Genomic DNA, 16,432 nt, shown 5'->3' on the forward strand with positions numbered 1-16,432 from the left:
CTCTTAATAAATAGCCACAACTAACTAGGAAATAAATCAGAAAAACAAACACAACAAAATTAGCAGGAGGGGGGTAAAACATGCTTGTAGGCACATGCCACGTGATATATATATGTAAATGTGATGTATATACGCAAACGTGCTACATAAAACAACTTGTTACAAGGAGCAGGGACAGTTCTTTCCAGGCTGGAAAGTTTGATAGTCTGTCCCCTCCCTCAAAATATCAATAAATGGAAAGAGATAAAGAGCAAAGTGCTACTGCTTAACATTTCAAGAGGAGGAGGAGCAGAGGAAGAAGAGGAAATTAAAAGCAGTATTTGAGTGATAAGCATCACTTAAAAGAGGAACAGAAAGTGGATTAGCGAACACCATTTTGTAAATCAGGTATGAGCCTGCTGTGCCCAGCGCAGCCTTACTGAACTACCGTTCATACAAACCCATTTCCCCAAATTCTTTAACATGTAAACAGGACAGACTGGTTTTCTTTTTAAATCTCTTTAGACTCGGTTAAAACAAAAGACTGAACAAAATGAAAAAAAAAAATGTAAACACTGAGGAGGCCATTGGCATTTCGACTGCTGCCTAAGAATGATCAGTCAGTTTCCACCTATGTGTTTCAATAAGAAATCAAATTACAAAGTGATTTTATAGAGCAACTTTCAGAGAGGGATAGATAGAAAGAAAAAAAAGGTTCTCAACCCAATATATGTGAATTAGCTTAAAAAATACTATTTTAGCAAACATTACCAATGGTGAGCACATATTCAACATTGTTGCAAAAATGACAACAGTTTACATATACTGGGACCCATACGTGGAAATCAATCACTAACATGACTATGTGCACAAAAGAGTAAAAGAACATTTCTTTAAAAAATATATATATATTAATCAAGAATTTCTTTATCATATTAAATTGTTATTCTTAGAAAAGCTAAGGAAAGTTAATGGTGCTCTACACATTTTTATCTCCTATTATTAACTCATTTGATGGTTCTTGAACTGTATTTTTTCTCATCTACAGTTTTTTTTTCGTATTTTGTTTGATAAGAATTCTGACCTTAAAAAGTTATAAAATTAGGGTTCTTTTTGCTACTTATTAATCCAAAAGAATAGAAGCATTTGAGTCCCAGAGAATGTCAAAATGCCTTGCTACCTAAAAGGATATTAAAATAACAGAAATATCATCAAAGTCATGACATCAGAAATTTTGCAGCTTTTCACACAGGCATTAGAAATGCTTATTTCCTGAAGTTCCTTTGATTGTATCCTGGATTCAAGGACTGTGCAATCTTATAGAGAGAACCATTACGGTAAAGCCAATGCCAATGTTATACAACACTTTACTGAGAATGTTCTTAATGGTTCTGTCCAGTTTACAGCAGTACTTCATTTAAGAAGGCGTTTTATCCTCTCGGCTGGGTGAAGCTGAGTCTTTTTTTCATGAAATGTGTACTACAGTTCTGTTCCCTGTGTTCTTTGGAGGATGCTATTTACGGTGTGGAGGAGGCGTGGTATTTCACAAATGCGATGGCTGCCAGCTCCTTACAGAACTCCTCCAGCACGATCACACCCTCCAGCAATGTGATGTGGTCAATACTGGGGAAAGAAAAGCAAGTGATAAATCAATGCATTGTATCAGCAGATCATGAGTTTTGGTGAAATTTGTAGATAAAAAACATGTAAAACACTGGCTTACATAGGGCCTTCAGGTTCCAAACCAAGCAATCGCTTTCTGACTAACAGAAGCTTGGGAGTGAAGTCTTGAATACGCTGGATTCGAACCATGAGGTCTCCAACGACCTGCATCAGAGACAAAATGAACTGGGTTCCTGAAATCAACTACCTAGGGTTATCCAGGATAAAAAACACAATTACCTATTACTAAATAAAAAAGTCACCTCTCACTATTCACATAACCATCTTTGGCAAAGGAGTCATACCTGTTCCCTAAAATATAAAAGTTACATATGGGGTCCCTGGGAGGTGCAGCTGGTTGAGCACCTGACTCTCGATTTTGGCTCAGGTCATGGTCTCTCCGTTCATGAGACTGAGCCCTTCAGTGGACTCTGCACCGAGAGCACAGAGTTAGCTAGGGATTCTCCCGCTCCTTCTCTCTCTGCCCCTCCCTGGCTCATGTGCTTTCTCTCTCTCTCTCAAAATAAACAAACTTTAAAAAAATTAAAAGAAAAATAAATTAAGTTTACATGTTATTTAAAAGAATAAACTTGTCTATTTTCCTCCACATGCTACAGTACAATAATGACTTCTAGCCAGCGGATATAAAATATTTTCCATCATGTGACACTAATTACATACAATGATAAGTAATGTTAATGGACATGTTGAGCACGTCTATTAATCATCCAGATGTTAACCGGACAGGTTTACCAATCCCAGAGAATATAACAAAACTAAGAACTCACCCTGACAATTACGGAGAAGAGGGATCTACAGCCAGAAGCAAGGTTTACATACGGATCCAAAAGGTACTCGTGTATGTGAGGATGAGGGAAAAGAGAAAGTCTGGATAACACGGAGGTGACTTGTAAATTTACATCATATGGCTATGGAGAGGTAAAAAACAAAGACATTTGACATTATTTGTAAATGTATATATATATATATATATCTGAGCACTTCATTTACCAACTATCTCAACTGGTCTTCTCAAGAAAGGAAAATATTCCATCTTATTCCTCCCTCCAATGAAAACACTGATACCTAAGTTGGCTCTCACCATCTTAGTCGACGTACATATATTACAGTGCTAAAACAATGGGAAAAAAAGAAGTGTGCATGCAGATACAACAAAAAAATCAAATATATAACATAGATGTTTCCATTTTATGCAGGTGGTCCTAATTAATGAAAATGCTCAAGAGGTCATCAAAACCCATCAAAGTGTCATGTGTACTGTCAATTACAGCAACATAGGGCACGTTAAGGACATGACCAAAGATAGAAAGGAAGTCGTTAAGATCTTTTAAAAGACAGTAGGCTCATTTTAGGAATGATATTCTTCATCTCTTAGATTACTCAACAACCGCCAGTTATCAAGAGCACATATACAATACAGTCATCTACATCATAGAACCTTCTGGGCAGAAGGGAAGTACTTGGGGATAGAAGTGACCACCGCATGCCTCACGGTGAATGAGAAGGTTCAAAATGGTGACTATAGACAAGGATCATCTATCTCATTTATCACAAGAGCGTTAGCTCTCCCCAAATAATTGCACATCCGTGTGCAGCTCCTCATCCATTTTTTATATGTGGTATCACAATTTTACTTGAATTCAATTTTTAAAAAATTTTTAATCTGTTTCCTCCTCATTGAAAACAGCTTCGAGGTGCTTTACAAAGTGCATCAAAATCAAAGCAAAAGGCACACTGTACAAAAGCAGTTGCTATTATCATGCCTAGAACTTTCAACAGAAATCTCCTTCCTTCCAGCTCCCATCTCGGCAGCCAAAGGACATGGAGTGGCTGAGACAAAACTGGCTTCTGTGGGAGGGCTGGGGGCGGGCGAGGGACACGTCGAGCCCGGGGAGGGAAAAGGGATTCAGGACAAGTGAATGTTAACTGGGGACCCTGCCTGCTTCCCTCCCATAACTGCGCGGACGCTAAGCCCCGATACAATGAACACCAATTAAGGAGTGAACATTTGCATTCGGACAACAAATACTAGGACAGGTGCCAGAAGACGGCAAAGGTGCCATTTCATTTCTAGTCCTGTGTTGTGAGTCCAACTGTGGTGTGTTTGTTTCTAACCACGAGATTTGAGATTCATGAACATGGATTTTCTGAAAGGGCAGAAACCATCCCCAAGTCACGCTTATTCACAACTGAGCCTCGAGCAAGATAAATGAAGGGAGATACAATTCCTAGGGAAGGGGGTTTGGAGAGCACAGACTCCACCTTGACAGTATCCGGAAAAGAAGAGCCTCCAGGACTCACTTCATAAGCAACAATGAACTCACATTAAATTGTGTTTGAGGCACAAAGGAAACATTTTTACAAATTCTTAGAATGCATCTGTAAAGCACTGGAACAGAATCACTTAAAATACAACTTAAGTACGGTTTTGCACATGACTTTGTTTCAGGTGGGTCAGGTTTTTAGGTCACCGAATTCTTCCATTTATAGGAGCTTAAATAAATAAGTCAAAATTTGGCTTAAGCAAAGGACTTAAACTTATTATTTTCTTCATAAGGTGTTACTTGGGTTTTAGCTTTATTTAAACAAGAATCTATGTCTTTGGTTGTTTAAGAGTTTAAGGTAGACTCAGATTATATTTTAATGTGAAAATGAAAACAAATCTCAGCTACAGAGAATCGGTCTTACCTCTGAAATGGTCTCTACTTCATAATGGTAATAACTTTAAAACAAGTTGGCCTTTTTTCTTTAATGTGTATATCCCTTTTTGGGGTTAATAGAAAGTGTTTAGACCGATTTTGGATCTCTTTTCTACTTTATACAGCATTCACCTGAAATGAAAGCTGGCCAGATCTTTCTGACAGGTCCAATGGACTTGGCACATATTTGGGCTCACATTAAATACAAAGCTGGAATTTTAGGACAATAAACTTTGGATTTAAAGGCATACTTATGACCAAAAAAAAAAAAAGAAGAAAGAAAAGAATGGAAAAAAGGTAGCATATGGATGTTACCAGCAAACTCAATCTCAAACCTGCTACTAAAAGGCTAAATTGGGGTGCATAGGTGGTCAGTTGGGTAAGCATCCAACTCTTGATATCGGCTCAGGTCTTCATCTCATGGATCGTGAGATCAAGCCCCAAGTTGAGCCATACATGGGGCTCTGTGCTGCGTGTGAAGTCCGCTTGGGATTCTCTCTTGCCCTCTCTCTCTGCTCCACCCCTGCTCACACTCTCTCTCTTAAAATAAATAAACTTTTAAAATATAAATTAAATTAAAAAATTTTTTTAAATAAATAAGACGGTAAATTTACAGATAACCAAAATAATATTGTTTAGTCAAGTTTAAAGTTTTCTTATTTATTTTTACATATCTTTATTTTTAAAGTTTATTTTGAGAGAGAAAGAGCACAAGATAGCAGGCATGAGTCGGGGATGAGCAGAGAGGGAGAGAAAGAATTCAAGCAGGTTCTGCCCTGAGCCCGAGGCAGAACCCAGTCTTAAGAACCATGAGATCATGACCTGGGCTGAAATCAAGAGTCAGTCACTCAACCAACTGAACCACCCAGGCAGCCTCTATCTCAGTAACTTAATAGCCTCCGAAATTGCTAAAAACCCTGTATTTATCAAGGCCTTGTATTTTTAAAAGTATTAAATTGCTTTTCTCATTCAGTTTTTACAAGTAAATCTAAGTAGGAGGTGACAGCAAATAATACCAGCTTCACCTTAACAAGAAGGCTTAGTTACCCCAGATGGAACCTTCCCTGTCAGAGCAGAGAGAAGTTGTGCCTCCCTACATTCTGGTATTCTTCACATTCCACTTATGGACCTCAACATTTTACTATCTTTATAAAACCATCACAAACAATACTAAATGAGTTATGAAGTATCTTTAAGAAATGAACACTGTGGCAACACAATAGTATCATGAATACTTGAGTCTTAACTTGTACATGCAGAAACTAGCTACTTTACAAATTATCCACAGTAAATGTTGAATCCCAGACTGGTTACCCTGGCCCTAGTAGAGGTGGGCCCTTAGAAAACACAAATAAACATCATCCTCAGTGAAAAAACATTCAGAAAAGAAAGAAAATGAAACTAAACCAAGCTCACTTAGCATACCAGGACTCATGATTATCTCTAGATCTGACAACATCATGTTCTTACCAAAAAAGGCTCGGAAAAATCAAGGGTTTAAAGACAAAAGGCTTGCAGCTGCGCCCCATAGCGTACTAGCTTAAGTCACAGGGACTGACACAAGGGATTCCTCACTGACAAAATTCGAGCACAAGTCTGTCCTGCCTCCCACTCAGGGTTACGGGAAGAATGGTGGAGACAGCGTGGGTGAATCAGTTCTGCACGTGACATGCTACCTGCTGAAATAAGAAAAACTCTAAAGCATTTCCTGTCTCCAAGAATCCTTTTATATCAGCACTCCACAAACTAAAGGGAAAAATACCAAAGATCCAAACAAAGGCTGCAAACCAGTGCGAACGCCACAGTGAGCTGATAAACCCTGCTCCCCGGAGAGCTTACCCAGCAATCGTGCACACCGAATGCCTACCACAGCTGGACTGAACGACCGACCCACCAAACCCAGGAAATACAGCACTTGCTATTAAGGTTAAAAGAAAAAAGGACTTACTCTATCTCTTTACTGATTACTACCAGAAACAGTACTGTCTGAAGTTGAAGCCAGTGAAATACTTCTTAAATTATAATTTCTTTATTTGGCTTTCTGGTTATTGAAGACAGCCAGCTTATGGAGTAAATTTCTTTTATAACTCCCTATGCTCACATAAATATTTAACTAAAACGCTGAAAAAGAACAAGTACTTTAATATATAATTTTTGAAATTAATTCCAAATTTGGTGAAGTCAACTTCTATGTTAAGGCAAGTACTATGCCAGGTGGTTTTATTTCAAGCATATATCCCAGAGCGTAAAGTAGTTCAAAGCTCTATCCTTACTTTGTTCATTTCTCACGGAGAGAGGGAAGGAGGGATTCTGTAATCCCAAACTCATTTCTCCTGGCGGTCGGTCAACGGGACACGCGGGGGAGCATAGCAGAGGATGGGGCTTTTTATCTACCTTGGAATAAGCAAATTTACCTTTTCTATTTCACCACCCCCTTCTGAAAATGAGTATTATTCATATGTTCTTTGTCTGAAGAAGCAAATTCATCTAATATTGTTCTGTAATTTTAATGAGACCAGAGTGCTCGAGATTCAATTTGAAATGACATTGAAGGTCTTCTGAATTGAAGGCTGACTCGATCTGTATCTGTACGGACTATACTAAAAAGTCTTTCTAAGTTCAGCATAAAAGGAAAGTACTCTAATCGCCTCCATAATGTGTTAAGGATATTAAGACAATGCCTATAATGAGAAGGGAAATGCAGAATTCCATAACAGCCGTCAGGCCAAATAAAGGCTCAGAACATAACAAATGTGTCAGAATCGCACCGCTTGCGGGCAGGCAATCGAGCTTCACAAAAACAGAATTACTTTATTAAAGATCAAAACTAAAACTGGAGATGAATCCACAGTGAATGGTAACGAAACAATATGACAATTAGTATTTTAAAGCTTATTACCTGATCGAGAATTCTTCCCATTCTGTCAAACAAAACTTTCAAAAAATGACCTTCAAAAAAAGTAGCTTCTAAATTGCACTTTTCCAAGGCTTTTGGAGAGCCAGGCCACTCCCATCGCAAGCAGATAGCACAGTAGTCCCGGAACTAGGGAAAAGCATTTGCATCATTAAAGAACAAATTCAAACAAATGGAGCTTAAGTAGAAAGTATCTCCTCACAGAGGCACATAAAAACCCACCTGAGCGCCCAGTGTTGCCAGTGAGGCACCCGTGGGGGACAGTACCCGTGGGGGTCGGAGGGGAGAGATGACTTGGGTAACACCCTCACTAGAGGCACAGGTAAGGCTCTAACACCTGTACCAAAATATGCTGATGAATAAATAGGCATGTGTTTTCCTTTAGAGGAATGTAACTCTTTACTCATTTTTATCACAGATTTAGATAATATTTAAAAAGCAAAGTAAGTCCTGGCCACATTTTCCAATTGATTTGAAAACGGTGCATGCAACTGATAAACAGATGTACATTATCTGAGAAGGTAGGCGTGGCTTTCCTATGACCCACCTACAGGGGGCGCGCTGGTACAGGACACTCAATGCTGCCTGAAGCATGTTCCTCAAATGGTTTGTTACCCTCCCAGTGAGAGGAGCACAAAACCAAAACCGAGAGTAAGCACTTAGAAGACTTTATTAGGGGCACCTGGGTGACTCAGTCAGTTAGGCATCTGACCTTGGCTCAGGTCATGATCTCATGGTTTGTGGGTTCAAGCCCAGCATTGGGCTCTACGCTGACAGCTCGGAACCTGGAGCCTGCTTCGGATTCTGTGTCTCCCTCTCTCACTGACCCTCCCCTGCTCACGTTCCGTCTCTGTCTCTCTCTTTCTCAAAAATAAACATTAAGAAAAATTTAGAAAACAATCTTTACTGTATTTACCTGAGTAACCGTTATGTCTGTTGAACATAAAATAATCAGGGCTGGTAGTTTGTGTTTTGTCTTTTCACCTTTTAACCAAAGTGGTGGTCTATGACAGACTGGCAATGGTAAGGAACTAACCCTTCACGCCTCAGTTTACCACTGTGCTAAACAATATGGAGTTTGATAAGCACAAGAAGGTCTTACATAATAAAAACAAACTTAATAAGTCTTCCCCAGGGGCGCCTGGGTGGCTCAATCAGTTGAGCGTTGGACTTCGGCTCAGGTCATGATTTCACGGTTCGTGGGTTCGAGCCCTGCGTCGGGCTCTGTGCTGACAGCTAGCTCAGAGCCTGGAGCCTGTTTCAGATTCTCTATTTCCCTCTCTCTCTGACCCTCCCCTGCTCACGCGCGCTCTCTTTCTCTCTCTCTCTCTCTCTGTGTCTCAGAAATAAATAAAAAACATTTAAAAAAATTTTAAAAGTCTTCCCCAATATACAATTTACTTGAGTTTAAACAAAAGACACTTAAGCACAGTTTTCTTCCCAATTCTTTCCCTTTTCAGATTCTCCTTATTCAATAAAGTGACATTACTTTGACCTCTCTAGTTTGGAAAGTACCTGAATTTGAAACAAAATATGTTCTCGCCATAAAGCACTAACTCCAATTTTTAAAAGAAAAACATATTTAAAACCATCAAAAAGCTGGCTTCTTCAGTATATTGTGAGTTTTAACTGATTTGGCTTTCAGCAGACCGTTTTCTATCCTTAACCACCCACCAGTATATAATTAAGCATTTTCCCATTAACACGCCTGAAATTCTGACCTAGACAGAAGTAGTTTAAAAATTGTTTTATCTCTCTTGTCTGTTTTCTAGCACTTCTGAACCCATCCTAATAACTGCATTTGTAGAAAATGGAAATGAGACTTCATCGAAAGAGTAAAAGCAGTATACAATTCCAGTTGCTACTATCTGTATTGCCTTTACTTTCTTGTTCCATGCAAGTGCAAGCTTGAGGGGACCACGGAGGTTCAGGAGCAAACAGTCAAGAAGGAATTCGTGGTGGTTTTATTAAAGCGTGGGGACGGGGCCTGTGGGCAGAATGACCGCACTGGGGTTGTGACGGGTGACTGACTTTATACTTTCAGGTTGGAAGGGGTCAGGGACAGCGAAAGTCTCTAAGGAACTTGGAAGCAAGGTTTCCAGGACCTTGAGGGGGCTGGCTGTTGTTAGGAAAGGTCACTTACTGTCTAGTACAAGTTGAGTCATGAGACCCTTCAGATACATGTTAGGGGCCATATGCCTGGAGGGTGGCTGCTAACATATATTCTTGGGGGGTAGAGATAAAGGAAGTTTCTTTTTTTATTTTTAAATAGCTTATTGTCAAGTTGGTTTCCACATAACACCCAGTGCTCATCCCCACAAGTGCCCTCCTCCATGCCCATCACCCCCTTCCCTTCTCCCCACCCCCACCCTCACTTTGTTCTCAGTATTCAAGGGTCTCTCGTGGTTTGCCTGCCTCCCTCTCCCCCACTATTTTTCCCCGAGATAAAGGGAGTTTCTAAGAGGATTTCATACATGAAAGAAGACTTACAGGACCTGGAGGTCAGGGTGATGTTAAGCTAAGACTGCCTTTGCCCCCAGCCAAGTGTCACCATCCAGGCAGCTGAGCTCCTGGAGGGAGGTCACTCTGCTAGTCCCAAGGACTTGTCAGGGGGCCAATAAGGGAGTCTGCTTTTTCCCCTGTGTTCTTTTGCTTTTGTTCTCCACATCACTAGCTACAGAACTACTCTAGTTGCTCACGCAGCAACGTGGACTTGCAGTCAGCCTGAAAGTGCTGTGAACTAACCACAGGCACATGCAGATAATTACACACAACAGCACACTTCAATCTCAAGGATTTAAATGAAAATTAAATGTGTATTTTTCTGACTTGAGACATTTCAAAACCGGGAATTCTGTGAAATGCTAGAGAGGAAAGAAGACTGACAGAAGGCCATTTTGTTTACGACTGCAGAGGAGACCTTTGAGAGAGAGGCAGAAAGCTCCTGTGCAGGGGCAGGGCGGGAGGGGGCAGGTGCTTGTAAATGGTGCGGATGAGAACAGGTAGAGAAGGGGACAGGGCAATGCCTGTGGGTTGAGAGCAAGGGTGGGTGGTAGACAGAAACATTCAAAAGTCAGCTTTTGGATCAGCAGGGAAGAGGAGGGTGGGGCAGAGAGGAGGAGGGAGACACAGGAGAAAGGGAAAGTGGGGGGAGGGAGACACAGGAGAAGGGGAAAGGGGGAGAGACAGAGGGATGAAGAGGGGAGGGGATCAAGCATAAAGCAATCATGAGACAGAAATACAGTAAGTAAAAAGCCTAGTAAGGTCACCTGCCGAAAGTTGCTATAGCAGAGGGGGTTCAGGTCTTGCAGAGAAAGGGAAACCTCTAGAGAAATGACTGTGGGTAATGGCACAAGGTGTGTATGGACACTCTCACTAGATTTCATTTCCAAAAATAACTACCTCACTTACCTGCCTATGAGCATCTCGGAGGTAGGTGTCATATCCAGTGCCCTCGACATGGTAGGATGATTTTGCTTCATCGGGTACCAGACAGAGAAAACTTAAATGGAAAAAGCCACAAGCAGTAACATAAATGCTCTCACAATTCAATTATCTTTATACCTTAAACTATCGAGTGATATCTTCAGTTTAGCAAATGGAAATTTGGAAACTTGGAAAACAAAATGATATACGCATAAGTACTTAGTCTTAAATCCGTTTTACTGATTACTCTTTCATTATCTCAAAGGTTTTATTTAAAAATCACTCATTTCACTTCCAGGAGAAATAAGCCTGAGAAGACTTCTTTCTACATTTACAGCACAATGACAGACCACCATCAACTGTTAATCTCAGGAAACTGGCTTTTAAGTAAGGAACTGAAGATTTTTATGCACCCTAATGTTGCATCTTGAGCCACAAGCAATCTCTCTAAAGTCACCTGCCAAAACCAGGCACAGCAGGGGCAGCACTGAAAAGGGGAAAGAGAACATCACCACAGAAAGGGCATTTTAGAAGGAAAAAAAAAAAACCCCACAGTATCAAAAAGATGTAGTCCTATGCTCAGGATACATCAGTACGTGTGTAATAAGTGCAATCTGTCAAACTGGAAATTCCCCATGCTGATCCAACTGGCAATTACTTACAATTATTGCTATTAAAAAAGAGTATTTAACCACTATTACTTGTTTTGGTATTAAGTACAGCTTTTCTCTTTTGCTATCGATTATTGCCCCTATACTGTCACTTGCTATATAAACATGACAAAAGGCTGATATAATCTTTAGATTAAAGAAGGGAAAACCGAATTCACAATATATCACTAGAACAACCTAAGAGCACAGCTATTATAGGTTATAAAAACAAGCAAAAGAGACATAAGTCAAATGTATACAGCAACTCACCTATTTACAATTTTATGGACTTCAGTTTTCCCGTCATTTTTTGGGTGGTCTGGGGTAGCAGGAGGTGAAGAACTAAGCCAGTCTTGATTTGATAGAGTGTTATCCGGTGAAATGTCAGTAAATAATGGGTCTTCCTCGAGATCTCTACGTTTAATTTAACGATGTATTTTTAAAAAAAAAGACATTTTATTACATTTCCTAAACCAGAAGATTCTCTGCCATTCTCTTTTCTAATGTCTTAGAAAACATTACATAATTTTGCTAATAAAACATTACATTTTATAGGGAAATTAATATCGTATATGAACAAACATCAAACTAAAGGGCACAATGATCTCGTCAGGTTTAATGAACACCACTTGTGATTTAAAGGGGGTGGTGCTATCATGGCATCTAAACTTTATTTTTGAAAATCTTGTAAACTATAAGAGGTTTTTTTTTTTTAATGAATAAGGGAGAGAAGTAGGAGGAAAGAGAAAATTATGATTCGGTAGGAGAAGCTGAAGTCGCAGAGCTGAAGGGAACTTACACGGCTCCTGCTATCAATCCATTCTCCACCACATCTTTATCTTCCGGACACACAGGCTTGTATTCGGTATAATTTCTTTCTTCTAGATTTCTTAGGACCAGGTTGTAAAGAATGTGCTCATTGGGTTTTTGTAAGAGATGTTCAAACATTCTTAACGTCATTATGCTTATCTGAAACCAAAAATGATTAAGGCTGAGAAATATCTCTAAATACATTTTTCCTCCTGTCATCCTGTAAGTCATGCTCTCAATTTTTACTTATTGGTTTATTTTTTAATTATTTTTTTGAAGTTTATTTATTTGAGAAAGAGAGAGAGCACAAGTCAGGGAGGGGCAGAGAGAGAAGGAGAGAGGGAGAGAATCTAAAGTAGGCTCTGCACTGTCAGAGCAGAGCCCGAGGCAGAGCTCGAACTCACAAACCGTGAGATCGTGACCTGAGCCAAAACCAAGAGATGTAACCAGACTTAACCAACTGAGCCACCCAGGTGCCCCGCATGCTTTCAATTTTTAGAGCCACGTGAAGAGGCTGCACTCAAAGCATCACAAGTACATTAAAGTCGTATTTCCAAGAATGTCCAATTCTAAATCCTTACATAGCATACCTCATCGGATATGTGATCACAATGTTCTATTAACCTATGTCTTAAAGGGTGGCTGCTAATTTCTGCCAGAGTTTCTGGTTCCCTCTGTTCTCCAAGGATAAAAAACACCATTTCTTGAAGCAAAACGTCAGAGGTTACTTGCCGAACAATGCGATGGAGCAGGGCGGTTGATGTCAGAATACCCATCTCAGAACTGCGCATAACAAACAGGTAGTTGGTGGGCAAGAATAACACAAACACAGCAATTTCTTTTTTTAAAGGAAAAGGGCCACTCACGTTTGCATCAACTGAGGTTCCATAACGCCAATGAAAAATCTTTCATGAACAGCTTTGGCAAGAGCGACAGCAGCAGTCTAGAAGAGAGGAGCATCATCATCCCCTTTGTTTTCATGGAAAAGAGATTAATCTGTCACGTCGACAAGCCAGTCTGCACTGTCCATCTGAGTTAACGTGGAAAAACAAACTTGCCTGCTACCATCTTGTTGATGGCACGTAAACCTAGGTTAGAGGTTAGCTACTGGGTCCTTCATGTTTCATCTAAATTTCCAAGAACAAGACAAACAGGACAAAAATATTATCCCATTCACATTACAGTATTAACATCTCCCCAAAGAGGAGAAATGGTGGGAGGCCGATGTCACCTTATGAAGCTTTCTTTTTTTTTTTTAATGTTTTATTTATTTCTAGGAGAGAGAGAGAGAGACAGCGTGAGCAGGGGAGGGTCAGAGAGAGAGGGAGTCACAGACTGAAACAGGCTCCAGGCTCTGAGCTGGCAGTCAGCACAGAGCCCAATGCGGGGCTCGAACCCACAAACCGCGAGATCATGACCTAAGCGAAAGTCGGACGCTTAACCGACTAAGCCACCCAGGCACCCCACGAAGCTTTCTATCGTAATACCTGAAGAAACATAAGGGCAGAACTTGAACTGTGATCTATTCCAGATTTGTAACACACATACACACACACATATATACGCGGTTTTTTATCTGCTTGTATTTATTTGGTGAACTATACTTATCCTAAGACAATTGAAATATATTTGGGGACCGAAACTGAGGAAATTTTACTTCATAGACATTTACATTTAAAAATTATCAGTAAATAACAAAAAAATTCAAACCTTTTGTGCTTCCTTTATGAGTTGATCACAATAATCAAACCAGGACAGAAATGAAATTAAGGCTCGTTTTCCTGGAAACGCTGAAGCATCTTCTTTATGGCTGTAGGAGTCCAAGCTGTGGACATGGGAGAAAAAGGCTTACTTCAAAGTTATCTGAAAGCATTCATCCAATTGAGTACATATGGAAAGATGAGGTATGTGTATGAACTTACACAGTAAGATATATTTACGCAGGAACCCGGGATGACTATCAGATGTGGATTTTATAAAAAGAAAACCAAGGGTAAAAGGAAACCTTTTTTTTTTTTTTATTTCTAGGATAGAGAGAGACAGCGTGAACAGGGGAGGGTCAGAGAGAGAGGGAGACACAGACTCTGAAACAGGCTCCAGGCTCTGAGCTGGCAGTCAGCACAGAGCCCGACGCGGGGCTCGAACCCACGAACCGCGAGATCATGACCTAAGCGAAAGTCAGACGCTTAACCGACTAAGCCACCCAGGCGCCCCGAAAAGGAAACCTTTTAAATCAAAGTTATAACTTTCATTCATCAAATGGGAAGAGAGAGACAAACACAGTACACAGCTGCGGAGGAAAAACCACACAGATGGCTCCTCAGGCTTCCACCACAAGTACGACCAAGTGGCAGGCATGAAGTGTCGGAGGTTCTCACCCGCTGGGATGAAAGGAAGGTAAAGGAAGGTGTGCAAAAAGAAACAAGCAGCCTGCTTCTCTTCCTGCCTTAAAATACAACAGTTAAGTAAACCACTGGGTCTGCCCTACAGATGTTGGCAGAATACTGGGGGGGGGGGAGTGGGGGGGTCTNGCTGTTTGTTGAGCATCCATTTCTTGCTTTTGGCTCTGGTCACGGCCCCAGGGTTGTGGGATCGAGCCTGAGTATGTGGGGGGGGTCATGCTGATTATGGAGCCTGATTGGGATTCTCTCTCCCTCTCCCTCTGCCCCTACTTTGTTCACACTCACTCTCTAATAAATTAAAATTTTAAAAAGTGAGGAAAAAAAAGACAAGGCAAGGCAAACCAAGGAAGAGTTAAAAATACACAGAAAAATTATAACAGGTTATTATACTAAAATATTGGGCTGCTCATACATGATGGGATTTGGAGCAATTTTCCTCATGCTGCTTCATAAACTTATAAATGTTCTGTGATAATCATATCCTACAAGGAGAATCAGGGGGAGCCCCAAAAGATGGGTAGAAGGGGTAAAAAAAAAAAATAAGGTAGAGGAGAAAGTCTACATACACAGGCCACAAAACACAAGACTCCTCTGGAGGCTATAGAATATATTTATAAAAGGATGCTCCGTCTTTTGGGGGAAAAAATCAGATAGTTATTGGTTTTAATGTAATTAAGGTCTTAATTGATCGCTGGAGTGGAAAAATAACTAACAGCTGGATTGTTCCCATACCAATTCATTCCTGAGTGGTAACGAGTTTAAAATTAGTCTCAGAAATTAATCCCATTTAACGATCACAAGTAACAACCCATTTTCCAACACTAAACTTCTAGGTCACTGCAAAACAGGAAGGGAACTTAAAAGTGCAGGGGGAAATACGAGGAATGGTCCTTACCCCCAGTTAATTGCTTCCACGGTCTCAATATCCAAGGGATCCACGGACTGAGGTAGGGCCTTGTACAGCGAGGCCAGTCTGTCGGTCAGCAGTTCGCACAGGCAGGTGCTCTGCGTGAGACACTTGGCGGCTGCGGGCTCCGGCAGACTTACTAACAGCATCAAGCCCTCGCAGGCCTTCACAGCTATTCGGCCGTCCTGAGGGGAAGGACACACACCCCATCAATTCCTGAATTAGATGTGTGTCAAGTTGTTTGGAAAAAATTCAACTTAAAAAGATGGAACGTTTTTACACTAAAATAAGAATAGATTTTCTTTTTTTTTTTCTATTTCAAATGCATGTAACTGTGATCAGGTTGTGGGGGTGGGGGAAAGAGTGCAAGAGACTCACAGGACTTCTAGTAAGATTTAACAAGGAATTCACTAAGTTGTAATCCTGGTTGGGACGGACGACGGTGGCCTCTGGTAGGGAGGTAATGGTGAGATTATCCAAGCTCGTGGACAGGTCATCTATCTGGTGTGGAGGCTCATCTTCTAACTCCGTGTGCTCCAGCCCCATGGCACCAGACAGTTCCTCTGGCTGACACAACTGTCCCGTGTCTGTTGACAAGGAATCTTGACCTTTCGCTGTGTCTTCTGAAATTACATCAGGTGTTCCTTTGGAAGCCAATGATTTCAACTTATTCTGAAAAACAACACATGTTCTGTAAGATTCCTATCAAAAGACTTATAAAACAAATCACATTTTTATCGGTTTTTCGATAATTAACATTCAATGTCTGTGAGATCATGACCTGAGCTGAAGTCAGACACCCAACCGACTGAGCCACCCCGGCAACCCTACATATTTTAAAACTGTACAGGCATCTAGAACACTTTTCACACTAACTACAAAATGTACCATGACCATAAGCAATGAGCAGCATTAGTGATTACTATTTGACTGCTGCTGCAAACAACTCATGTTAGTGGGGA

At 40.6% G+C, this 16,432-nt stretch overlaps 1 protein-coding gene across 1 annotated transcript in view; it reads right to left on the reverse strand.

Moving 5' to 3' along the window:
• Positions 1-535: 535 nt before the first annotated feature.
• The window catches only part of FHIP2A (FHF complex subunit HOOK interacting protein 2A), a 29,184-nt gene continuing 13,287 nt past the window's right edge, over positions 536-16,432 (reverse strand). The window contains exons 5-16 of the mRNA XM_077779509.1: positions 15,849-16,142; positions 15,459-15,655; positions 13,872-13,986; positions 13,028-13,104; positions 12,752-12,944; positions 12,151-12,320; positions 11,622-11,765; positions 10,687-10,777; positions 7,261-7,404; positions 2,430-2,570; positions 1,703-1,806; positions 536-1,602 (exon numbers count right to left, since the gene is read on the reverse strand). Coding sequence (XP_077635635.1) covers positions 1,497-1,602; positions 1,703-1,806; positions 2,430-2,570; positions 7,261-7,404; positions 10,687-10,777; positions 11,622-11,765; positions 12,151-12,320; positions 12,752-12,944; positions 13,028-13,104; positions 13,872-13,986; positions 15,459-15,655; positions 15,849-16,142 — 1,776 coding nt within the window. The 3' untranslated portion in view covers positions 536-1,496. The remainder of the gene's footprint in view (positions 1,603-1,702; positions 1,807-2,429; positions 2,571-7,260; positions 7,405-10,686; positions 10,778-11,621; positions 11,766-12,150; positions 12,321-12,751; positions 12,945-13,027; positions 13,105-13,871; positions 13,987-15,458; positions 15,656-15,848; positions 16,143-16,432) is intronic.

The sequence above is a fragment of the Crocuta crocuta genome, unplaced genomic scaffold (genome assembly GCF_008692635.1).
Source record: "Crocuta crocuta isolate KB4526 unplaced genomic scaffold, BGI_CrCroc_1.0 scaffold138, whole genome shotgun sequence".
Classification (NCBI taxonomy): Eukaryota; Metazoa; Chordata; class Mammalia; order Carnivora; family Hyaenidae; genus Crocuta; species Crocuta crocuta.